The 27,907-nt window shown below is 39.2% G+C and overlaps 1 protein-coding gene across 1 annotated transcript in view; it reads left to right on the plus strand.

Moving 5' to 3' along the window:
- The window catches only part of EYS (EGF-like photoreceptor maintenance factor), a 1,631,219-nt gene that overhangs the window by 1,563,895 nt on the left and 39,417 nt on the right, over positions 1-27,907 (plus strand). The window contains 2 exon segments of the mRNA XM_024761621.1: positions 4,072-4,246; positions 25,015-25,187. Of these exon segments, the coding sequence (XP_024617389.1) occupies positions 4,072-4,246; positions 25,015-25,187 (348 nt within the window).

A 27,907-nucleotide genomic window follows, 5' to 3' on the forward strand; every position in this document is an offset into this window, starting at 1 on the left:
TTAACAGCTGATCTTTCAGCAGAAACTCTACAGGCCAGAAGGGAGTGGCAAGATATATTTAAAGTGTTGAAAGGGAAAAACCTACCAACCAAGATTACTCTACCGAGCAAGGATCTCATTCAGATTCGAAGGATAAATTAAGACCTTTACAGAGAGTGATAGTTAAGAGAATTCAACACCACCAAACCAGCACTACAACAAATGCTAAAGGAACTTCTCTAGGCAGGAAAAACAAGAGAAGGAAAAGACCTACAAAAACAAACCCCAAACGCTTAAGAAAATGGTAATAGGAACATACATATTGATAATTACCTTAAATGTAAATGGATTAAATGCTCCAACCAAAAGATATAGACTGGCTGAATGGGTACAAAAACAAGACCCATACATATGCTGTCTACAAGAGACCCACTTCAGACCTAGGGACACATTCAGACTGAAAGTGAGGGGATGGAAGAAGATATTCCATACAAAAGGAAATCAAAGAAAGCTGGAGTAACAATTCTCATATCAGGCAAAATAGACTTTAAAATAAAGACTATTACAAGAGACAAAGAAGGAAACTACATAATGATCAAGGGATAAATCCAAGAAGAAGATATAACAACTGTAATTATTTATGCATCCAACATAGGACACTTCAATATATAAGGCAAATGCTAGCAGCCATAAAAGGGGAAATCGAGAGTAACACAATAATAGTATGGGACTTTACTCCCTCACTTTCACCAGTGGACACATCATCCATAATGAAAATAAATAAGGAAACACAAGCTTTAAATGGTACATTAAACAAGATGGACTTAATTGATATTTATAGGACATTCCATCCAAAAACAACAGGATATACTTTCTTCTCAAGTGCTCATGGAAAATTCTCTAGGATATCATATTGGGTCACAAATCAAGCCTCAGTCAATTTAAGAAAATTGAAGTCATATCAAGCATCTTGAAAAAGAAATAAAACGAATCCAAATTGGAAAAGAAGAAAAACTGTCACTGTTTGCAGATGACATGATACTATACATAGAGAATCCCAAAGATGCTACCAGAAGACTACTAGAGCTAATCAGTGAATTTGGTAAAGTAGCAGGATACAAAATTAATGCACAGAAATCTCTTGCATTCCTATACATAAATGATGGAAAATCTGAAAGAGAAATTAGGCAAACACTCCTATTTACCATTGCAACAAAAAGAATAAAACACCTAGAAATAAACCTACCTAAGGAGACAAAAGACCTGTATGCAGAAAATTATAAGGCGCTGATGAAAGAAATTAAAGATGATACAAACAGATGGAGAGATATACCATATTCTTGGATTGGAAGAATCAGCATTGTGAAAATGACTATATTACCCAAAGCAATCTACAGATTCAATGCAATCCCTATCAAACTACCACTGGCAGTTTTCACAGAACTAGAGCCCAAAAATTCACAATTTGTATGGAAACACAAAAGACCAGGAGTAGCCAAAGCAATCTTGAGAAAGAATAATGGATCTGGAGGAATCTGGCTCCCTGACTTCTGACTATACTACAAAGCTACAGTCATCAAGACAGTATGGTACTGACACAAAAACAGAAATATAGATCAATGGAAAAGGTTAGAAAGCTCAGAGATAAACCCACACACATATGATCACCTTATTTTCAATAAAGGAGGCAAAAATATACAATGGAGAGAAGACAGCCTCTTCAATAAGTGGTGCTGGGAAAACTGGACAGCTACATGTAAAAGAATGAAATTAGAACACTCCCTAACACTGTATACAAAAATAAACTCAAAATGGATTACAGTCCTAAATGTAAGGCCAGAGACTATAAAACTCTTAGAGGAAAATATAGGCAGAACACTCCATGACATAAATCATAGCAAGATCCTTTTTGACCCACCTCCTAGAGAAATGGAAATCAAAACAAAAATAAACAAATGAGATCTAATGAAACTTAAAAGCTTTTGCACAGCAAAGAAACCATAAATAAGATGAAAAGACAACCCTCAGAATGGGAGAAGATATTTGCAAAATGAAGCAACTGACATAGGAGTAATCTCCAAAGTATACAAGCAGTTAATGCCGCTCAATATCAAAAAATCAACCCAATCAAAAAAGTAGATGGAAGATATAAATGAACATTTCTCCAAAGAAGACATACAGATGACCAACAAACACATGAAAAGATGTTCAACATCACTAATTATTAGAGAAATGCAAATCAAAAATACAATGAGATATCACTTCACACTGCTTAGAATAGACATCATCAAAAAGTCTACAAACAATAAATGCTGGAGAGGGTATGGAGAAAAGGGAACCCTCTTGCACTGTTGGTGGGAATGTAAATTGATATAGCCACTATGGAGAACAATATGGAGGTTCCTTAAAAAACTACAAATAGAACTACCATATGACCCAGCAATCCCATTACTGGGCATATACCCTGAGAAAACCATAATTCAGAAAGAGTCATGTAGGGCTTCCCTGGTGGCGCAGTCATTGAGAGTCGGCCTGCTGATGCAGGGGACACAGGGTCATGCCCCAGTCCGGGAAGATCCCACATGCCGCGGAGTGGCTGGGCCCATGAGCCATAGCCGCTGAGCCTGTGCATCCGGAGCCTGGGCTCCGCAACGGGAGAGGCCACAACAGTGAGAGGCCCGTGCAAAAAAAAAAAAAAGAGTCATGTACCATAATGTTCATTGCACACTATTTCCAATAGCCAGGACATGGAAGCAACCTAAATGTCCATTGACGGATGAAGGGATAAAGCAGATGTGACACATATATACAATGGAATATTACTCAGCCATAAAACGAAAAAAATTGAGTTATTTGTAGTGAGGTAGATGGACCTAGAGTCTGTCATACAGAGTGAAGTAAATCAGAAAGAGGAAAACAAATACCGTATGTTAACACATATATATGGAATCTAAAAAAAAAGAAAAATGGTTCTGACAAACCTAGGGGCAGGACAGGAATAAAGACACAGATGCAGAGAATGGACTTGAGGACACAGGGAGGGGGAAGTGTAAGCTGGGACGATGTGAGAGAGTAGCATTAACCTATATACAGTACCAAATGCAAAATCGATAGCTAGTGGGAAGCAGCTGCATAGCACAGGGAGATCACCTTGGTGCTTTGTGACCACCTAGAGTGGTGGGATATGGAGGGTGGGAGGGAGATGCAAGAAGGAGGGGATATGGGAATATATGTATACTTATAGCTGATTCACTTTTTTATACAGCAGGAACTAACACCACATTGTAAAGCAATGTTGTACTTTATTGTACTCCGATAAAGATCTTAAAAAATAAAAATAGCAAAGGCATTTTATTATTTATTTCCTTTAAAAATAAAGCAGACAATAAAGTCTTGCATTGTGGTGCCTGTGAAGAGGCAGGTGTCCCTGTGTTTGGTGCGGGAGACATAACTGTGCAAAATATCCATGACACTTGGGCATGCTGCAAAGCACCCATATCTGTTACCCTAGTAGTTTTCCTTCTGGAAATGTATACTAAGGAAATACTTAGCAAATGCACATGGTATACATGTAATAAATTTCTTATAGCATTATTTTTAATACCAAAAAAAAGAAATGAGTCAATAGTTCAATAATTGAAATTTAAGTATATTATGATCTAAGAGACTATTATGCTATCATTTAAAAATAGTTAATGCTATGAGAAAAGAGTTAAAGGTATTTATGCTCTACAAATTTTTGGTACAATATATATTTTAAATATTTCATGCAAGATCCTACTTTTGTTTAAAAGAAAATACAACTAAGCATAGAAAAAACTCTGTATATGTATGTATATGTGTGTATGCATATATATATATATATATATATATATATATATATTTCTCAAAATGTTAGTAACTGTTTTCTCTGGAGTGGTGATATGGTAGATAACTTTATTTTTCACCCTGTGCTTCTGTTTTTCTTTTCATTAAATTAACATGTATTACTTTATTTTGAAAAATGTTCCTTTAAAAATGAAAAATAATTGTCTTCTTGTTTTATCCATTTCTTCCATTTTTTAAACTGAAGTATTTTTTTCTCTTTTCAAGGTTGTATTTTTACTTTGCAAGTTCGCACTAAGAAGAATGGCCATTTCAGAAGCCTGGGGACGCCTGAGGGCCACCCAAATGCTGGGCGCAGCGTTGGCCAGTGTGATGCTTCTCCCTGTCGCTTGATGAAATGTGGCAACGGTGGCACGTGTGTGGAGCAGGGATCGACTGTTTAGTAAGTGTGACATTATTAGGAAAGAATGTGGCAAGTTGTTTGCATTCTACCTGGTCCTCTACTCGCGCAAACTAGGAACACAAACTGACACTTATTTAAAATATTTTTATGGAGACTTGCTAGATGACTGGGGGACAGATAAAGGCAACTAGAAATGGATCAGCACAGCATTTATGATAATGAAACTGAATCACTACATCTCATTACAGGAAAAAATAGACTATCTTAAATTCATGGTGTTGAGAGTGTTGCCAGAGAGGTTCGCCTTACAAGGGTTTACAAGGGCTCACATTTGTGATTTGCTTTTATATTTGGGTTTGGGCTCCCTTAGAAAGGAGCCTCTCCTCTCTAGGTGGACCCCAGCAAAGCTGTACAGTTTGGTTTCTGAACTACTTTAATATAAAACAAAATGTGAGTCTGTTGGGTGGGAAGAAAATAAACAAAGGAATGTTGTCTTATAAATAAGTTACTTCGTTGAGCATGTCCTCGTGCATAAGTGGTATATGACGGGCTCCGGGAATACACCAAATAAAGAGGAAGGAAGCTCTCTGTCCTTCAGTTCCTTCCACTGTGGCTACTCATACATTTCTATGTCTCATACACGCGTGAGATTGGATAGAAAACTGAATTGTCAAAGTTTTTCTCCCAGGACACATCAGAAGGTATGACTCACTGCTAACACTGGCTGATTGCAAAGAGAGGGGCAGTGGGGAATCAGAGGCTCCCCTGGAAGACAGGGGAGAGCACACGTAGTTTAGAAAGCCCCAAACAGTTCCCCTCCACACTAGAAGATGATCAAAAACAAAGTGCAAAGTTCAAAGAACTGATCATCACTGTACCTTGGGCTGGAGAGAAAGCACATAGGACGCGGGGGGAGGAGATGGTCACTAGATCTTCCTGTTTCTTACCAAAAGCACTCCAGTGACTTCTCAGGACATGTAAAAATAATTAAACCCTTCCTCATGAGCTATAAAGCCCTACATGATCTGGCCCCGCCCCCCTCAGACCATCTCTCTTCCTCCTCACTCACTACAGTTAACCTACTTTTATCTTTTGAACACACCAAGCTCATTTCTGTTTCTAGACCTTCACGCTATGTCTTCCAGCTGGAGGACCTTCGCCTTCAGTCTCCATCCGGCTGCCTCCTTCTTGCCATTGTCTCACCTCCTCAGAATGGGACTCCCTTAGACCAGCCCAAAACTATCCCTCCCTCCGATCATTCTCTATCACATTATCATATTTTACTTTCTCCATAATATATCATTGTCCTATTTTGTTTATTTATTGTTCGTTTATATATTGGCTATTATTTTTCCCTGAGAATGGGCCTGATCTCTCATAGTACCAGTGTATCTTCATACCTAGAAGAGTGCCTAGCATGGAACAGGCATTCATTAAGTATTCATTCAATTAATGAATCAATGAAAAAGTAGAAGGAATCTTAGTTCCAAAAGTTCTAAGCAAACATACAAATGGAAGGACAAGCACAGTGACCCCATGCTCACATTAATGAAGCCAAATTGACTAAACTGGATAGTCTACTGATTGGCTATGAGAAATGGGACAGAGGAAGTATAGAAGGATGCAAAACTTACATGAAAGGTAACAGATTTGATTTATATCAAGAATGAGATGCAGACAGTTCCTGAGCAGGAAAGGGCCATGGTAAAGACAGATGTATGCAAGTTATCTCAACATCCCTTTGCAGGATGGGTATATTGGGGAGTTACTGGGAGACAGATTTGGAAATCCAAAATAACCATAGATAAGGAAACAAAAAAATTAATTTAGAAGATATTGTAGAGAAATATTCATGGTGTTTTGTGATCTACTGAATATGAGATTGTGGCAGGAGGGCTTGTAGGGAGTCAAGTCTAAATTAATCCAAACCAAGTATGAATAAGCTTGCTATGTTTCGGGATGTCCAAGATACCTAATGTGCTTTGTAATATGTTAAAACTGTTAGCTGAATTTTATGGGAAATTTTTAAGAAAAACATGGATAGCTTGATCAAGTCCATGGAGGTGCTAGGGACAAGCCCTGAGGCTTCTGATGCCACCATCAGGAAACAATATTTTTTGGCATTAGCTTTACCATTACGATTTTATCTTTACTTATTTACAATTTTTACCAAAACTTTTTACTTGCTTTGCAACTTATGCAGTCTATTTGTCCCATAACTAAGCTTAATTAATTATTTATTTTTAACCTTATTTAGAGGCACAAATTTACCTCATTTTATCTAAAGAAATATGGTCATTCTTCAGGTGACTTACTAGGTGTTCTTGTTATTTTTTAATGTGATCATAAATAAACTGCTAATAATAAAGAATGTAATAATTCAGAATGGGAAGTGGCAGGAAGAAAGCACATGGAGTTGAAGGTGAAGGCAGGAGATCCATCCCAGCTCTTCATTATCCCTATGGAACAAAGGCCCTACAGGTGTCCATTTCAGAGCCACATGTGTCTATCCTGAATATATAGCACCAAGTTTAGATATGTTGTCAACCCAAGTTCGTGTGCCCGATGCACATGGAGGCCAAACAAACGGAAACACCCAAGTTTGGAGCAGAGAAAGGTTTATTGCAAAGGCCAAGCAAGGAGAACGGGCAGCTCATGCTCAAAATGCCCAAACTCTCCAATGGTTTGGAGGCAGGAAAGCTGGAGCCAGGTCCAAGAACAGCCTCCTTATATATAGACATTAGGCAGAAGGCAAAGCCATCTCCCAGTTTTGCACTAAATGAGGCCATGACACAAGGAGAAATGGCATCTAAAACAGAAAATCTGTAACATCTGAGCAAGAAACTCTGACCATGAGAATTGTGGAGCATGCACTTTGCGGTAAGAGATAGATAGGCTTCAGGTTAATCTGTTGCAGCAGGTTTCATGCTGACCCTTTGAGATAAACTACTATTAGTATGATGAGCCCTAAACAGAGGAAAGATGAGGAGGACCACCTCAGCCTCCACATTCTTGTGGTCAAGGAGATTTCCCAGACTGACACACACACAGAGGGCATCTCTAGCTATCCTCTAGTAGCCTTGGACACATTGTAATATCATTATAATATCATTAGCATTGCAGTTTTTACCCACCTCCACCCTGTGGGTTTTCGCTTATGTGCTCATGGGAAAGAGTCAAAATGGGGCCTGGTGGAAGCCCAAATAAGAAACTGCAGACAATGTGATCACAGGGGAGGGAAAGGGGAGGCACCCTCTTCTAAATCTGGAAGATTAACCCCATATTAACAACCTAGGCTGTCCCTATCATGTGTTCCTCACTCTCAAGGACATCCATGCTCTTCTTCTCCAAGTGTGTAACTTTCACTCCTGCCCTAAATAAACTGCTTCTTGGTGCACTCTCCCACAGGTACTGTGCTTCTAATAAACTCTGCCTTATAACCTTGGTCTCTTTGTGGAATTCTTTCTCCAGAGAAGACAAGAACCAAGGTCCTCTCACCTGCCAAAATCAATTTTGGGGTAAGAATTTTTACAGGCAAAATTTGTGGGAGGGCTGCAGGGTGTGTGACTTTCTTCTGATTGGTTGGTGGTGAGGTAACAGGGTGGTGTCCCAGGTATCTCAGTCATTGGCTTTCTGGTTCCAACCAGTCTGGGTCCCCATGCTTGTGCTCAGCCTGGAGTTACCATCCTCCACCTGGGTGGGAGCCTTAGTTCCTGTAGAAGAACTCAGAGACATGTGTCAGGTTGTTATGTATATCACCCAAGGAAGAACCAGGACCCTGCCCTATCCTGCACTGTTGCTTCTTTCTGCATCTCCTCACTCTCCTAATTAGTAACTCTTTGAATCTATCCTTTGGAACTCAGGGGAGGCCAAAGAGACTGAAAGTCTTTTTCCTACAAGCAAGAAACAAGGGACATGGAAAGGTTTTGGGCCCCAGAAGGGCCCCACAGTGTCCTGCTCAGTTTAATCCCCTTTTCTTTGATACTCCTCAATCTTGAGGGGAATAGGATTGGACAAGAAAGGGAACAACATGTTGGATAGAGAGTTGAACTACAAGCTCAGCAGAGGAGCTCGGTTTTAGGGGGACTCAAGTTTCAGATAGATACTTAGAACTATTTGCAAATGATTTTGATTAATAAAGAACATTTTCTTGATTTGTGATAACAAAAGTAATACCTTACAATTGACCAGCACTTTGTGGCTAACAAAGAATTTTTCCTTACATCATTTCCATTGCTCCTAATTAAAACTCTCTAAATTAGTCAGGGCAACTATCCTGGTCCCAATATCACTGATGGGACACTAAGCCCCAGAGATTACGAGAGAACCAAGATGAGGCCCGAGAGCCTTGTAAGTAGTTCCACAGGACCCAAAACCAAATCTTCAGTGTCTGAGTCAATATTCTCTACAGAACGTAAATAGTAAGGACCATTTTTAAGATAATGTAACAAAAGCTTTTTATCTGCTGGATGTAAAAAACAATGTTAAAGATATACCTTCAAATGGCATTTTGTATTTTCTCCAAGTTGGAAGTACCTTCCCTGATAACACATACCCTGGAGATTTCATGAGTTCCTGTGTGGGTGGAAAGTTGTGTCTCACAGCCTAACACGAGAGTCTTGATCTGAATAAAGAGTAGACTTGAGTAATAATGTACAACGGGAGTGATACCACTGACACATTTCCTAACAAGATCCCAAAGTCTTTCTCACCAAAATTCTGACCAATGTTTGGGATCATCTTATTGATATAACAACAAAATACTTAGTATATTAACTACATGTGAAGCATTACTGTAGAGTCAGAAATAGCTCTTGTGACTATTATATAATGACATTAAAATTATGGCTCCCTGAACTTAAAAGACATGAATGTATTGTATGTAAACTACACCTCAATAGAACTATTTAAAAATATTAATGTTTCCACTCATGGACATTTAGCTCCAGTAACAGCAGAAGTTTAAGGAGAATTTTATTCTTTTTGACAGTTTTTGTAATTCTGTTCTAATCTCAATAAGAATCCTCTTTTTAAAGGAAAAAGATGTGTTTGGTTTTTTTTGTTTGTTTTTTTGCGGTACGCAGGCCTCTCACTGTTGTGGCCTCTCCCGTTGTGGAACACAGGCTCCGGACGCGCAGGCTCAGTGGCCATGGCTCACAGTCCTAGCCGCTCGGCGGCATGTGGGATCTTCCCGGACCGGGGCACAAACCCGTGTCCCCTTGCATCGGCAGGCAGACTCTCAACCACTGCACCACCAGGGAAGCCCAAAGATGTGGTTTTGTAACATACTTTTCAATAGTGTTTAAGAAGTTTTCCTCTATCCTTGACCTAGTCCCAGGCTCTTAATTTTATATGACTCTATGCTTTTTCACCCAAAGCAGAGTAATATTAAATTGAATTTCTAGGTAACATTACAGACAATTCAAAACTAAAGTTCAGTCTTTTCCTGAAAAATAACTAATGTACATAATAAAATACTTTTTAAATGCTCAAGAGGCAAGTCCTAACCCAGAGGCATAAATTTCAGTGTTTGGAATCAATTTTAAAAGCTAAATCTGAAAGGTGGTCAAAATGTCTCAACAATGCACAGCTTAATGGTATAAAAACTTTTTAAAAGAACTCAGAATGCTGCCCTGTAGTTCTATGCCTCACAGCTGGGGGTGGGAGGCATTGTTCCCACGCCAAGTAAGGAGGGGTGGGGTCTGATGAGGCTGGACCCGGCGCTGGGCTCCAGCAGACTGAACAAAGCCCTGCTTTCCTGCTCCAAATACGTCAGCACACACAGACCCAGCTGCATTCGAATGCAATGTCTCCAATGAGAGGAGGATAATAAGGCAGTATTACATCCCAGTAAGGCCTTTGTGCTCTTGGGATGAACTCTGATGCAACAGGAAAAACATAATAAACTATTGCTGTTGTTAGTAGGTAGCCAAGGTTTGAAAAACCTTTTTTCTTTAGTTCTAACTTAGCCCTATATGTTCACATGTTTGGTACAATGTGTTCCTTTTTTTGTTGTTTGTTTGCTTTTTAATTGGGGTACAGTTGTTTTACAATATTGTGTTACTTTCTACTGTACAGCAAAGTGGAGTTCCCTGTACTATACAGCAGGTTCTTATTAGTTATCTATTTTATACATATTAGTGTATATATGTCAAACCCAATCTCCCAGTTCATCCCACCCTCCACCCCCCACCCTGATACAATGTGTTCTTAAGCAGATTTTACTTCATTTAAGTTGCACTTTGCTTAACCCTAAAATCATATTTTGACAGTGACTGAGGGCAATATGCAGATGAGTTCCTTTGAGAAAAGTACAGTGTAAGAAAAGCAAATCTTAGAAAACCAAGCTAGATGTAAAACTGAGCAGCACAGACAGTAAGTACAATAGGAATTCAGAGAATGTGGATATAAAATGTGAATCATCAGAGATTTATACTAAGTTCATAAATGAGGTATACTTACAACATAAACTGATCAGTGAACACAAAAGCTCAGTGACCCAGGGTTTCCTAATTATTGGCTCACAGATGCCTTTAAGAATCAGGTGAAAGCTAAAAATTCTTTCCCCTGAGAATGAACATACTTAGGACACAAAATTTACATAACATTTTAGAGGTTTACAAACTCCCTAGATCCCAATCCCCTAGATCCCAATCAGAGCGACCCCCAAACTCTCCAAATTAAGAATTCCTTGCTTCTGTACATTTCATCCAACAGTGCTTAGTCCTGTTTTCCAGCACTCCCCTGCTGGACTATGTGATTGTTTGCCAAGTAGTGTCCTGTTGCCTAAACTCTCCTTACTCTAATCCAGGGTGTCTCCTCCTAAAAGCCTCTTTGCTCCTATCACTTTCCCACCCAAAATGTTGTTTTTCATTGCCAAAGCAACACAGTGTAAATCCTTTAATCTGTCATGCAGGGTGTATCATGACTGGATGTCAACCTATCTGTTCCTGCTATAATTTTTTTCCCTGCAATATACTCAGATTAATTGTATCACCCTGTCCAGCCTCTGGAGAAACACTCCCCTTACCAAGCAACCAACTGCATGTAGCTAGCTTGGTAACTCACTACCCTGCATTAGTTTTTCCTCCTTTCCCCCCACTTTGCTTTTCCCTCACTCTTGCTTACTTGCCAGAGGGTTCCTTATTTCCTTGGAATTGCTTTTAGTCTCTGTTTTCTAGGGGTTCCAAGTTAAGACGGAGAGTATTTCTTAACTATGAGATTAGCAAAGAGCTAAAAAAAAATTGACTCATCTAGTGGTGAGGCTGTAGAGAAACAGGCACTGCAGTTTACTAGAGCAAACTTTATTTGTTAAAGCAAAAGATGTTCATCCCTAGATTGTAAAGCTGAACAGTGGAGGACTCTGCAGCTATAAAGCTTATCTGTTGCTATGGAGTGATCCTCAGGATACATTAGGTGAATAAAGGGTAAAGAAACATGTAAGAAGAGGGAATGATAGTTAGATGTAGATAAATAGATATAAGTATATACATATAGATACACATTACACATATGCTCATTATTTTTTTAAGAAAGGAAGATTACAGAAAAAAATTATAGATAGTTACTTATAGAATGAGGAAGAGAACAAGGGAAAGTGATAGGATGAAAGCTAGGCTTTTCAAAATACAATTTGCTTTACAGTTTCCTGGGGACTAGGTAAATGTTTCACCTGGTAAATCAAAAAATGAAAAAGAGTAATTCTTAAACATTGAAAGAAAATAAGAAAATAAATGAATTTAACCATATTTCAAGTTGGTGCCATAACCAAGTATAGAGATTTAATTCAATTGATTTTTTAAAGTATTTCAGCTGTACAGTGGGTTACAGTCTAAGGACAAAAAGAATCATAAAGCTATCCTAAATTGCATCCTGTGGTCTTGATATTAGTGGTAGCACTGTTATTGTTATTTTGGAACTACAGATAAAAATAGCTAGATAGCAAGATTCTAGACAGCTGGCTAGATGGATGGATATAAACAAAATTAGTAATTATGTTAATATTTACTAATTATGTTAATATCATTAGGAACAAAGATCTTTAGCATAAGAGACAAGAGATATAGACATAAAATGAAAGAAGTAAGAATCTTTTCGTCTTTATTTTGAACTAGAAATAACATATGAATTCATGACTTAATTTTCTCTTTCTAAAAAACTTATTCCTTAGCTATGTCCACTAAAGTAACCTAGAAACAATAATAACCCAGCAGCAATGACTAGCTCTAGTGTCAAAATTGTCATCTCCAAATGCCATTTTCCACTAAAAATAAATCAGGACTTCTTGGAGACTTGGACATTCAAATCTGGGGTAGGAAATGTATGCTATAAGCCTGGATGTCTTCTTGTGCCTGAAAGTGAGAGATATCAAAGACTACTAGGGCCGTTGAAAAAGAAGACAGGAGCCAGCTTAAGGAGACTCCCACTGACCAAAGATGGGATGACTTCAGAAATACACAGAATAATGTCTATGATGGCTTTAAACATGCCAGTACGTAAATGTACATAGTTGTTACGATACTCCACCCACCCCCACCAAGGGAGGAAAAGAAACTTGTCTCCCTAGAGGTTGCGAGTGCACCACTCACTTATTCTGCAGTTTGATAAAGAGGAAGCGTTCAACCTTCTTTTCCTATCAAGACCGTATTGCAGGAATGGTAGCCAGCTTCCAAGCAGCCCACGGGGATTCTTGTCTATGGTAGACACATCCTCCTGCAGTCTCCTCCCACCTGAGTAGGCTGACTTGTGCAAATAATAGGAGATTCTGGAATGACAGTTTATGACTTCTGCCTTCCTTAAATTATTAAATTTAAGGGTTAAATGATCCTATCCACTGAACAGTTTTAATAATAGTCACACTGTATTTCATCTAGTCCCTGGGGCAGTGGGATAGAGGATGAGTTTTCAGGTGACAAAGCCTGAAAACACAGTGACTTATTATGAGTCATTATAATAAATGTTTATTATTGCTTTAAGCCATTAAGCTCTGAGGTAAATTATTGTGCAGCAATAGATAGCACTAAATAATATTAACTAGCCAGACAATGGATGAGGAGTAATTTTTAATAGATCTGATCTAATAGTGCAGGATAAATAATAGAAATGAGAAACACCATTTTGTAACCACCAAGGAAATAATGGCTGCTCGAACTACTCAGTGAAAGGTTGATAGAAAACTATACAATGGTTGTATCAAGCTGACGCCACTTGAACCAACTGGTCAGTCATAACATAATTAAATGTAGAACAAGCATTGTGTGCCTCTAATGTGATGTATGTAGAACTGCACAGTCCCACCCATAAAGCAGCCCAAATGTGAATCTAATAAAGCCTCTATATCTATAAGCTTATGAGAGATATGGGCAATAGAGGAAAACAAGCTAACTGACATTATAAGGATATAAAGAGCCAAATCCAGAGTGGAAAATTCTACTGGACAAGTCACACAAAAATAGCACGTGTGGGAAGAAATGCACAGGGAGAATTTTTATCTCAGTAACAAGCCTTAAGACACATAGTGTGTGGGCTTCCCTGGTGGTGCAGTGGTTGAGAATCTGCCTGCTAATGCAGGGGACACGGGTTCGAGCCCTGGTCTGGGAGGATCCCACATGCCGCGGAGCAACCAGCCCCGTGAGCCACAACTACTGAGCCTGGGCGTCTGGAGCCTGTGTTCCGCAACAAGAGAGGCCGCGATAATGAGAGGCCCGCGCACCGCGATGAAGTGTGGCCCCCACTGGCCACAACTAGAGAAAGCCCTCGCACAGAAACGAAGAGCCAACACAGCAAAAATAAATAAATAAATTACTAAACTCCTACCCCCAACATCTTCTTTAAAAAAAAAAAAAGAAATACTGTGCAGGTGCATTTGTGGAACTTATTTGGGTGCTGATGAATTGTCAAAAAAATACTTTTTCAAAAAAAAAATACTTTTTCAAGACAATCATAATTAGCTGAACACAAAAATTAGATGACAGGAATTAGTGTTAATTTTGTTGGGTCTGATAATACTATTGTGGTTTTCTTTTTTAAAGTTTCTTATGTGTTAGTTATATATACTATAGTATTTACAGATAAAGTAAGACTTGCTTCAAAAGATTTTGGCAAGGGCTTCTCTGGTGGCGCAGTGGTTGAGAGTCCACCTGCCGATGCAGGGGACACGGGTTCGTGCCCCGGTCCGGGAAGATCCCACATGCCACGGAGCGGCTGGGCCCGTGAGCCATGGCCGCTGTGCTCCGCGATGGGAGAGGCCACAACAGTGAGAGGCCCGTGTACCAAAAAAAAAAAAAAAAAAATTTTGGCAAAAAAAAGGGGTGGAGAAAGAAACAATGAAACTAAAGAGCTGAGAATTGATAATTTGAAGCGGGCAATGGGTTCAAGGAGGTTCATTGATACTATTTTTTTTCTACTTTTATATACATTTGAATTAAAAAACAATAGTACACATAATTCACATTTTGTCTGATTTGTAAAATTCATAAGGTATAAAATAAAAAAAAAATTCATGATCACACCAGTTATAGATAACTACCTTTAAAATTGGGGGATATTTTATTCCAATCTTTCTCCATCTTCAGTTCTTAGCTGCCGAAACAAAGTAAATCCATTATTTGGTACCACCTATGGAAAACGTATTTGAAGGATGTAAATTATAAATTAAATTCCTACTTTCTGTTCCTCTATTATTGAAGTAGCTAGAAAATAAGAGTCAAAAGTAAGGATTCAGTGTAGATTTTATCAAGCCTCCCTATTACTCTGGTTTAAGGGGAATAATTTTTCTCTCTTGGTTTTTGTGTAACTCAGATGTCATTCACTTTCTATAAGATCCTTGAGATCTGCATAAACTATGAAAGTCCAAAGACCTTTCCAAGATTAATGCAGGTTCCAGGAGAAAGGTGAATGTTCTCAAAGCCATCTCTGGTTCCATGGTCCTGCTTCCACCCACACAGCCTCTACTCCCGACCATGTATGCCTAAAAGTGACAATCAACCTCTTTGACTTCTACTAAGTTAACAAGGCCACGCACACTTTGAGATGGATCAGACTTTATGTTGGTGCAGGGGGACAGGATGCATGCAGATATAGAAGGGAAATGTTTATACCCACCTAAACAACTCTCATCCTGTGTCTTGGTCATCTCACCATAGCAGTGAATACATGGTCATTCCACCCCATCTCTTTGTCTTCTTGTCATTGCTTTATATTGCTCCAAATGACTCTCTAGGTTAGAACAAACCAAACTTCCCTCCTGGCCTTGGCCAGAGCAATTTAGCTATTTTCTTTTTATAGTACGGGTTTATGCTCACATTAATGCAACTAGGGTCCACCATCTACTCCAAGCAGCTCACCTAGAGAGTTTCCCAAAGACAATTCTCTGTTTAAGAGGAGTTGAGTCCAACTGTTAACACAATACGTTTGGGCACTTACACCTGGAGAACAGAACCATTAGGATTGAGGCCCACAGATGGCTGCCAGTACTTTTATTAGTGTGTAAAGAGTAACTGCATCTCATCCTTCTTACTCCATGAGGTATCATCAAAGAGTTTGGTGAATGATCTCCCCAGCAAGGAACGGAAGGCCATAGGGTAACGTCAGCAGGTAGAGTGATGGTCACCACCCTTCCCTGTAAGTATGGTGAGTCTTTACATGACCACATTCCAGTGTACAGGGAGCCCCATTTGTTTAACACTTGTTTGTATATTTTTCAAAGGCTTAAATTTTGAGCATGTCATTTTGATATCCAATAAATTTTAGCAGATAAAATGATATCCGTCATATCACACGTACCTTATTCTCCCAACTTATTATTCAGATGAAAATAAGTTATATAGGAAAGCAAAGTGACATTAATGAAGCCATCCAACACAACAAATGGTCTAAGGAGGAGGAGATCCAGCTATGTTTCTCTTTTCCTTTAAATCATGGAGAAATATGTCATATGTGCAGCAGTGGAATCCTTCAGGCCATATGCTCCTGCATTGCTAAGCAACATGCTTTTATTCCATTATTCATATGGCTTTATTATCACACCACATAGATTTCATTTTAAGTGCTGTATCTGTGATTTTCCGTATGCATAGAGAACTCACAAATCTGTAGCCATAAATTTCTTACAGCTCTAGCTCAAGGTGAATTTTCTCCAAGAACTTTTTCTTTCTGCTCTCACCTCATAATGAGAATTCTAAAACTCTGCCCTCATTAGGCTCAATATGTATAAAAGACTTTCTCTTATCCAAAGCAACCAGAATCTGTATGATGGGTAAACTGAAAAAATAGAGTAACCAGGGGTTATACTTTTCTAAGTCTCTTTCTCAACCACACACTGAGGACTAATAATTACATTTATCTCATTGAATAAATACGAGAATGAAATGAGTTACTGCATATAAAGAACTTAAAATGGTGCCTGGCACAAAGGTGAGGCCCAAATAAACTTCGAACAGTATATTTTACATGTATCACATATATATTATATAAATGCATTGTTATAAATAAATTATCATAAAGTCCTTAGGGGCAATACTATGTTTTCTGTTTTGTATTCACCCTGGTATAAAATAGAGTGGGGCACGGCGCTCATTCTGTGGTGAAAAATTAGTAAGCAAGTAAATCATGCTTAAATGATACTAAAACAAAAAATATTAAACCTTCTATCATCTCATTTCCAATTAATTTTTATACATCAATGTTTATCCTAAACTTCAGAAGTCTTAGAATGGTCTAATTACAAGAAAGTTAAATTCTTCATGTTGAATATGACTAACATTTTCTTCTGCATTGTCACCTCTCCATGTTTAGAGGTAGAAGAACCTGCAAATTGTTCTTTATGTATTAAGAATTGAGGATAGAAAACATTTGGGGATTGGACCTGAGATAAGAAAACAGTTCTATGTATAATATCAATGATTCCTCAGGGTTTTTTTTAATATTCTTAGCTACTATCTAGTGGATGCTTTAGCCCTTTGACTGCTATTCTGCTTAACTCACAAATCTGTCTTACATTCTCAATATTCAACAAGTTCAAGAGCCAGTTCATTAGGTACTTAAAGGGAGAAAAAAGGCCTGTTATCACCTGCTCTCACCTCCAACTCAGTATAACTAAAAGTAGATTTTTATATTTTCCTACTAAGCTATATTCTTCTCCGAATGTCCCTATTCCCAATAATGGCACCATATTCTTTCAGTCATTTAATCCTGAAACCCCAAAGACTTCCATGAGATTAAGAGACAAAGAGTGGCAGTTGTGGTGGATGCCCTCTCCCATCACCAGCCATGTAATTTGCTTACTGATCTGATCCTCAAGTCTCTGCCCCATAATATAAGGCTGAGGACAGGAGTCCCCTAGGAGGGCTGTCAGGTGGACTGAATGAGCCAACATACTTGACGTGCTTAGCAGGGTGCCTGGCACAGGTGAGCTCTGGAAACGTTTTCTGTTGCTAGAACCTTTCGTCTAGGTACCAACACACATACCAAGTGCTTCTCACACCCCCGTCAACCTTTCCATCCTCAGAGCCATTTCCCTGCCCAGGCGACTCTGCATCCAGCTATCTCCCTAAACCAGTCATGACTCAGTCATTCACTTATTTATTCCCAGGATGTTCAATGAAAAATTCCAATATGCCAGGAACTGCTTTAGGTCCTGGGCCTGCAACAGAGAGCAAAGAGCCCTGACCTCTACTCCCATGGAATTACTGATCTAGTGTAAGGTCAGCACGCCATGGCCTACAGGCCAAATCTTGTCCAGCACCCGTTTTTGTGAATAAAATTGGGATATGGCCACATCCATTCATTTGTGGATTTTCTGCAGAGGCTTTCAACAGTTGGAAGAACTGAGTTATGGTTACAGAGTCTGACGGCCCACAAAGCAAACTGTACAGTGTCAAAGCTCAGTAAGATCCCACCAACCTACATCACTAGAGCATTTATGGGGTCATCCTATACATACCAGGTCAATATTCTTCAATATAGCTCATCGTTCATGTCACTCCCTGCACATCTCTGTGTCACTTGAACCCTCTCAGCCCGCTATCTACAGTTTCCTTCTCCAGCCTACTCTTCTCCTGCCCCTTCCCCTCAATGCTCTCATTCTTGTTGGCAAATCTCACTTCAGCAGCCTTCCCTGAACCCATTAAGGTTGCTTAGGTGTCCTTCCAGTGGGCTCCAAGAGTATTCATTTTATCCGTTGTCACATTGTATTAAAATTGTCTGCTTACTAATGTGATCCCCTCTCAAAGAGCAAGTCCATGAGGTCAAGAATGGGGGCTTATGTGTTGTGGAAGGCTCGTTGCTCAGTACAGTGTCAGACACATAGCATGTAAAAAATGATAACAGGAAATATTCTTTAATGAATGAACATCTACCTCTCTTTGTTTTTTTCTGCTTTTCCCACTATGTGAATGCCTCACACACATACCTCTCCAAAACCAACCTTCCTCAGGGAAGAGTAGTAAACCTGTGATTAAAGGAACAGATGTTAAAGAATTAATTTCAAGGTTTAGAAAAGATTATTTTCAAGTAAGTTTATAGCATCCGTATTATATTATATCTAATGTGATTTAAGATCTACTTAATAGTAAAATAAATATTTTACCATTGCCATGTCTGTCTCTAAGGCAGTGAGACTAATTTTGTTCTTAATTTTCTTTTTTCAAGTAGATAAAAATGAACCACTAGATGATACAATCATCAATTTCAAAGGTAATGACATTAGAGAGGTTTCTTTTATGAAATTGGTAAGACAATCTACTTTCATATAAAAGACCTTTACATATTTTACGCTATTTGTGATCTTCAAACAATAATCAAAATCATTATGTAATTCTATAAGAGGTTAATTCTGTATTTTGTTTTTCTCCATTTTGGAGAACCTCATACAACTTTTTCAATTTTTTTTGCACAACTATTAACTCAAATGCAATAAGCATATAAATTTTCTTTCATCATGACCCATCTAAACACATTATTTAATGAAATGGCAACATCCCTCAGAGACTTCTGTTTATTTTTTACCTTTTTATGTATGTGCCTTATGCCTCCACCTCTAAGTTCCAAACTGTTGAGAATTTTTGTTTTAAATTCCTCCTAAAACCAAAGTCTAACAGTGTGTTGGTGCTGTGTTGTTAATTATGTTCTCTTCCCACGAGCTCTTCCCCATGCTGGTCTCAGGGTCCCAGGAGCACCTCTCTGTGCCGTTCACTTGGTCCCTCAGTGTAGGTGGCCCAGCAGTGCTTTCCCTGAGCATTGCCCTCACCTGACACACCTGCCATCCGTATGACCTGGCAGAGTGCTATGCGCATAGTAGATACTAAATAGATATGTATGTATGTGTATATATAGAGAGAGAGAAATAAATTTTGGTGAAACAAATTTGATTAGACTACCAAATAATAAAGGAAAATATAGGAATTTGTAATGAATATTTTCTTTATTTTGTTGATGTATACTTGATTTACAATATTGTTTTAGTTTCTGGTGTACAGCAAAGTGATTCAGTTATATACATATATGTATAGATTCTTTTTCATATTCTTTTCCATTATGGTTTATTATAGGATACTGAATATATTTCCCTGTGCTATACAGTAGGACCTTGTTGTTTATCCATTCTATGTATACCAGTTTGCGTCTTTGAATCCCAAACTCCCAATCCATCCTTTCCCCACACCCGCTACCCCTTGACAGCTACAAGTCTATTCTCTATGCCTGTGAGTCTGTTTCTGTTTTGTAGATAAGTTCATTTATGACATATTTTAGATTCCACATATAAATATCATATGGTATTTGTCTTTCTCTTTCTGACTTACTTCAGTTAGTAAGATAATCTCTAGGTCTATCCGTGTTGCTGCAAATGGCATTATTTCACTCTTTTTTATGGCTGAGCGATATTCCATTGTGTATATATACCATTTCTTCTTTATCCATTCATCTGTTGGTGGACATTTAGGTTGTTTCCCTGTCTTGGCTATTGTAAATAGCGCTGCTATGAACATAGGGGTGCATATATCTTTTCAAATTATAGTTTCATCTGGGTATATGCCCAAGAGTGGGATTGCTGGACCACATGATAGTTCTATTTTTTGTTTTTTGAGGAACCTCCATCTATAGTTGTACCAATTTACACTCCCACCAACAGTATAGGAGGGTTCCCTTTTCTCCACACCCTCTCCAGCACTTATTGTTTGTGGACTTTTTAATGATGGCCATTCTGACTGGTGTGAGGTGATACCACATTGTAGTTTTGATTTGCATTTCTCTGATAATTAGTGATGTTGAGCATCTTTTCATGTGCCTATTGGCCATCTGTATGTCTTCTTTGGAGAAAAGTCTATTAAGGTCTTTTGCCCAAAATGAATATGTTCTTGATAAATATGTGAAAATTTGTGAAATTTATTTATAAATAAATAAAAATTAGGCAGACACTAAAACATTTTTATTTTAATAAAATGAAATGAAATAATGATTATTGGGTCAGTAAAAAACAATAAGCCTGTGAAAGTGTTCCATATTTTCAATTACATACAAACCTGTTATTTCAGGGGCATCCTCATAAGCTGATGATAGTAATGTAAATTGATAAAATTATTATGGAGGGCAGGTTGGAATACGTATCCAAAGCCTAGAAGTCATGATAATATTTGAATTTATCTTGAGAAAATTATCATAGATATGCAGAAAGATTTAGCTACAAGAGTTTTATCACAGTGTTGTTTGTAGAAAGTGAAAACTTAAAAACATAATATCTAAACTAATATCTCACAAGTGACTGTGAGAATAAAGTATATTTCATCAATTCAATGAAATAATATTAAACCATTAAATATGAAGTTGTAGAAGTTAATAAATATAGAAAGATGTTTCTAAATATTATGTTTTATTTCTTTTTGAAAAAATTTATTGATAGGGAGTTCTGTTTGTGAAAGTATGGGAGATTATATATACTGAATGATATTTCCAAATGAAAATATTCAAATCTGAATAAAATATAAAATGTATATTTTCAGTACACTGTTACCTGAAGTAAAAACAATATGAAATGAAAGCAGGAGTCTAGAAAACAGGTGTCAACGTTGACGTTTGCTGCGAGTTCCTGTCAAAACCTTGGGGCTGTGTGAATTTACCTTTGAGGGCTGCACAGGTTACAGTGGACCAGCCCTAAAAGTGAAGGACTGCCACAAGTGGGGAATTTTAAGGAGACTGCTCACAGGCCTGGGGCCCCTAAGAGGTACACCCTCAATGTAAAAAAAAAAAAGAAAGAAAGCCCATTTTACAACAAGAAGAAAGCAAGAAAATTTGCCTACCTTGAACTTGGGACTAGTTGATGGGAAAATATGTGAAAGAGCAAAGGGCTAAGAATAGCCAAAACAACCCTGAACAAGGGTAGCAGAATTTGCCATCCTAGGTATCAAGACCTATTATAAAGTGGGAGAAATTAAGACACAAGATCAGACCAACAGACTAATGGAACAGGATGGAGAGGCACAGGACCTTACATAAATGGACAGGGCTCATTAGTGAAAAAGGATGAACAAGTCAATAAAGAGTGTTAGGACTATTGGTTATCCATGTGGAAAACTGTAATTGAATCTTTACCCCATATCAAACACACAAAAAAATAATTTCAGAAGTATTAAGACTTAAATGTAAAAGGAAAAATCTATGGTTCATCTGTTGATGGGCACTTGGGTTGCTTCCTCCATACCTTGGCTGTTGTAAATGGTGCTGCTATAAACATTGGGGTGCATGTATCTTTTCAAATTAGTCTTTTTGTTTTTTCCAGATATATATACTCAGCAGTGGAATTGCTGGATCATATAATAGTTCTATTTTTAGTTTTTGGAAGAAACTCCATACTGTTTTCTATAGGGGCTGCACTATTTACATTCTCACCAACAGTGCACAAGGGCTCCCTTTTCTCCACATCCTTGCCAACACTTGTTATTTGCTGTCTTCTTGCTAATAGCTATTCTGACAGGTGTGATGTGATAACTCATTGTGGTTTTGATTTGTATTTCTCTAATAATTAATGACGTTGAGCATATTTTCATGTGCCTGTTAGCCATTTGTATGTCTTCTTTAGAAAAATGTCTGTTTAGGTCTTCTGCCACTTCTTTGTTTTGTTTTGTTTTTGTTTTTTTTGGTTTTTTTGTGGTACATGGGCCTCTCACTGCTGCGGCCTCTCCCGTTGCGGAGCACAGGCTCTGGACGTGCAGGCTCAGTGACCATGGCTCACGGGCCCAGCCGCTCCATGGCATGTGGGATCCTCCCGGGCCGGAGCACAAACCCGTGTCCCCTGAATCAGCAGGCGGACTCTCAACCACTGCTCCACAAGGGAAGCCCCGTCTTCTGCCATTTTTTGATTGGGTTGGGTTTTTATTGATATTGAGTTGTATGAGCTATTTATATATTTTGGGTATTAACCCCTTATTGGTAATAACATTTGCAAATATTTTGTCCCATTCTATAGGTTGTCTTTTCATTTTTGTCTATTGTTTACTTTGCTATGCAAAAGCTTTTCACTTAATTAGGTCCCATTTGTTTACTTTTGCTCTAATTTCTTTTACCTTAGGAGATATAGCCAAAGAAAAGATTGCTATGATTTATGTCAAAGAGTGTTATGCTTACATTCTCTTCTATGAGTTTTATGGTTTCAGGTCTTATATTTAGGTCTTTGATCCATTTTAAGTTTATTTTTTTATATGGTCTGAGGAAATGTTCTAATTTCATTCTTTTACATGTACCTGTCCAGTTTTCCCAGCATCACTTGTTGGAGAGACTGTCTTTTCTCCATTATGTATTCTCGCCTTGTTTGTCATAGATTAATTGACCACAGGTGCATAGGTTTATTTCTGGGCTCTCTATTCTCTTCCATTGAGCTATGTGTCTGTTTTTGTGCCAGCACCATGCTGTTTTGATTACTGTAGCTTTGTAGTATAGTCTGAAGTCTGGGAGATGATCCCTCCAGCTTTGTTCTTTTTTCTCAAGATTGCTTTGGCAACTTGGAGTCTTTTGTTTTCCCATATGAATTTTAGGAATATTTGCTTTAGTTCTTTGAAATATGTCATGATTATTTTGATACACTAAAAATGAACTATCAGAAAGAGAAAGTAAGAATACAATCCCATTTAAAATTGCATCAAAATGAATAAAATACCTAGGAATAAACTTAACCAAGGAAGTGAAAGACCCATACTCTGAAAACTCTGAAATTCAAGAATGAGGCTCCGTCTTTAAGCTTCCCCCTCTGTACCTTCCACTTGATTAAGACCTTTGGGAATATCACAAGGGAGATACATCAGCTCCAGTGCAAAAGAAAAGAAATTTGAGGGGTGAAACAGCCCAATGTCCAGTAAAACACTGAAAAAGGAAATTGAAGATGATACAAAGAAATGGAAAGATATCCATGCTCTTGGATTAGAAGAATTAATATTGTTAAAATGGCCATACCACCCAAAGCAACTTACAAATTTAATGCAATCCCTATCAAAATACCCATGCCATATTTTATAGAGTCATCCTTTTCTTGGTCCTGAATTAAAACATGGGGAGGTCTATTGAACTTTCTGTTTCTCTTGACTAATAAACTCTTTAATTTAAAAATACACTCTCAATCATTAATTCAAATGGTCCACATCAAAATACTAATAACACTTTACTCTTCAAGGCTATTACCCTAAACCGAGCCAGAGCTCATCACATGAATGAAAGGTCTCAGGAGGAGGTGTGATCTCCTGCTGCTGTCTTTCCCTGGGCCAGTGGTTTCTGACTCTGCACCCACACCATCCTCGAATGGCCCCCTTGACTCACACTGTTTACCTGATGGTTTAGTGTCCTCTGTGCCAGGCAGGGATTTCAAGCTAACCATTTCCCTCATGTGCCCTAACGGTATTGTTGCCAGATTTAGGGAGAAAAGTACAGGGCACCCAGATAAATCTGAATTCCAGACAAAAAACAAGTAATTTTTCTGTTTATCTCAAATATTGCTTAGCTGAAATTCAAATAATTGAATGGAACATACTTATACTAAAAAATTATTTATTGTTTATCTGACATTTACACTTAAGTAGGTGCCCTGCATTTTATCTGTCAACTCTACCTTTGCTGAGTCCATCAGAGACTCCCCTACCAGGCTCCTCCCAATATCATTCTCTAAACCAAGACAAAGTCTCTCTTCAGAATGGGTACTGCCCTTTACCCCTCAGATTCTGCTCCAGCCATAAACTGACTGCCTCTTACTGCCACGGTTCCTTCAGATACCAGGATACCCTCTGGGCAAGGTCTCTTTTATATGTCCCCAAGCTGATCCTAACTCAGAGTGCCACAGCCCCCCGCCTGGTTCACTACCATTGGCCTCACCACTGGAAGGGTTTGAGGCTCCTTCTGCAGCCCCTGGAGCTGGGCTTGTGCATCCCCCAGTATCAGGGAACATATAGAAGCTGGACTTCTTTTTTCTAGGCTTAGGTTAGGAGACCACTCCATCCACAGCTTTCCCCCTGGGTGGTGGGGTAGGTTGAGGAGAGGGAGTTATAACGCTGTTTTGTCCAAAGAAATGATTCTCATCAAATTTTCTTTCAATTTCCACGGGCTGAACCTTTTAAAATCCTTAATATGGAGTCCAGTAATCCCATAACAAGTTATTAGCTCTTTCCTTTGACAATGTGAACCTTGGTAGTTTAAATCACAATTGGCTTTCATATACAACATCTTTTCTGTCTTGGAGCCTCAGGCAAAACTGCCAAGTTAACATCAGGAGGATACATGAGTGTATACCCAACAGGTGCTCAAATCATGCTGCCTTCTTTCTTATCCTACAGCTGTAACTGTCCTAGTGGATGGAAAGGAGCCTTTTGCACGGAGACAGTTTCCACCTGCGACCCTGAGCATGACCCTCCACACCACTGCAGCAAAGGAGCAACTTGTGTCTCATTGCCTCATGGATACACCTGTCACTGTCCACTAGGAACCACTGGAGTCTACTGTGAGCAAGGTGAGGCTCAGCTCATGCTGTCCACAGATTTAAGTGAGGCAGTTTCCTTTTGGGAAAGTGAGATGAAATCTGTGTAATAATGAAAGAGCCCGCTCTCTTCATTCCCCCTGTATATTTGACATCATATTTCACAAATAGGATAGTACTAAAATTTAGTACTACAAAAATACAGCTTTATGTTTAGAATTGCTTTAATTTACTAACTCAAATGCCCCTGTCTGTTTAGTCTAGATGTTCTGGATCTCTTGTGCTAAATGCAATCTAATCAAGTGAATTTAGATTCATAATTCAAGAATGAGGCTCCATCTTTCAGCTTCTCCCTCTGTACCTTCCATTTGACTAAGGCCTTTGGGAATATCACAAGGGAGATACATCAGCTCCAGTGCAAAAGAAGAGAAATTTGAGGGATGAAATGGCCCCATGTCCGGTGGAACAATAAGGAGCCCTGAGTTTTCTAGGTCTCGTTAGCTTATATACCTCCCCGTACCCTATGACTGATGATACCCTTACCACTGGGCAAATCATGCAACGGCCTTGAGGGAGCCCGCGGTCTCCTGAGTGCTCCCCACATGGGCTGCAGCTGGTGTAAGTGTGCTTCTAGGCCTGCCCGCTCCCCCGTTTAGTACCCACCTTGCCTCAGACCTTCAGGATTCCCTCCACATCACACACACTGCAGGGTGGGAGGGCGTGGATGGAGCATGGCAGTCCTGTTGTCTCCTTCCCAAGTAGAGCTGGACCAAAGTCATTCCTCCACTGTCCTCCTTGCAGCCAATAGCACAAACTCATCTTCGGGGACTGGAGAAGGAATGTGGCTCTGTACTGCGCGTCATCCCCAAGCAAGAATTCCCTGTGGCACTGCACGATTTACCTCCTCATGTAACTTCCCTGACAGCCTCTCTTTATAGGCAAGGTGGGTGGGAGGCTTAGTGGAATGCAGCCACCTTTAAATCTGCCCCATCACACCTGCATCCTCTGCTAAAGCTCTGAGAACCCCTAGGGCAAGAGCAAAAATGCCCACAGACACAAGGATGAAGTAGGGCACTGGAAAGGGTGGCTTTGGGGAAAATCAGGAAAGCACGGGCTGCTCAATGCCTCAAGTTATGCATCCTACATAAATCAACACTTATGCTTCACTTTGTCTTATCTGGTGTAGTTCTAAATATCACAGCAAAATGGGTGTGAAAGAAGACCTCCATAACGCCATGCTCAGAGTCCTAAAAATTCAGTGTGACAGACACAGTTGTGCTGCTGTGAGGCTAATGGGATGGCCTGGCTGCAGCTGGCCAATGTGTCAGTAAGGCTCCAGCCACGGATCCACACAGTCCTGCTTCAGTTTGCCCCTATCTCCTTACCTCCCCATCCCCACTCCCACCCCCCCATCTCGGGGCTGGCTGGGAGTCTAGGACAGTGTGGCATGGAATTCAGGAAACTTGCAGTTGAAGAATCTGGAAAATTGAGCCAGAAAAACATGAGGACATGGGGATCCCTCTGCAGGCTCCTGGAATCCAGAGACTGGATCATCCACTATTTCTCTATCTCACCTCACACCCCACCCAGAAGAGAAAGCCTTAGCCTCTGCACCCATGTTTAGCAGCAGGGGCTGGGGTAGAAGAAGTAAGGGAGCCCATCACCAATTGTGTTATATACACCTTGGGATAATTTGGGCGCTTTATTGTAATATCACATCATACATTTTGTAATTTAATCTTCCTCTGATCATTTTATCAAATACATTAATGCAAACATTTTTAATCCTATATTCTCTGAGATTCTATGTGTGCTTAACTTTCCTCCAAAAGTCAAAGGTGTTGATAAATGGGAGACATTTGAGGGTCAGAATACTAATGATTTAGCGAAAGAAATGTTTAATTGTGTCAGAAGTTGTGGCTATGAGATAATGTCTGGCTATGGGAATCTGTCTCTTTCATGATGACATTAGAGGCAGATCCCGCTCTTCAAAAATGGCCCTTCTTGGGCTTCCCTGGTGGCACAGTGGTTGAGAGTCTGCCCGCTGATGCAGGGGACATGGGTTCGTGCCCCGGTCCGGGAAGATCCCACATGCCACGGAGCGGCTGGGCCCGTGAGCCATGGCCGCTGAACAGCTCCTGGAATAGGCTACACTCTTTCCTGGAATAAGAAGTTTATACTCACTCTTCCCTCTGCCTGAAATGCTCTCATCTTCTCCTCAGAATCCAGCTAACACACCTTCATCCTTCAAATTTCGACTCAAGCCTTTCTTTTATAGGAACGACTTCCCTGACCCTTTTTCACATAACTGAGGGTGGTGCCCACGCCTGTTCCTGTCCATTGGTGTAGAATCTCTAACACTTGTCATACAGTGCTGAGTGAATGTGTCTGCTGTACATTTTATTTAGTAGTTCTCAAAGGGTAAAAACAAACTGTGATCATTTTCAAGGAGCAGTTCTTGACGTTAGTGAACAGCAAAGTACTTTACCAAGATGGTGCACTTGTATTACTCCCAAAGGAATAGCTATTAGAAACTGAAGGAAATAATAGGACAAGTTAACATAAGGGCTAGTGACTATTTACAATAGCCACGTCATGGAAGCAACCTAAATGGATAAAGAAGATGTGGTACATATATACAATGGAATATTACTCAGCCATAAAAAGGAACGAAATTGGGTTATTTGTAGAGACGTGGATGGACTTAGAGACTGTCATACAGAGTAAAGTTGAGTCAGAAAGAGAAAATCAAA

The sequence above is a fragment of the Neophocaena asiaeorientalis genome, unplaced genomic scaffold (assembly GCF_003031525.2).
Source record: "Neophocaena asiaeorientalis asiaeorientalis breed wild unplaced genomic scaffold, Neophocaena_asiaeorientalis_V1.1 scaffold169, whole genome shotgun sequence".
Classification (NCBI taxonomy): Eukaryota; Metazoa; Chordata; class Mammalia; order Artiodactyla; family Phocoenidae; genus Neophocaena; species Neophocaena asiaeorientalis.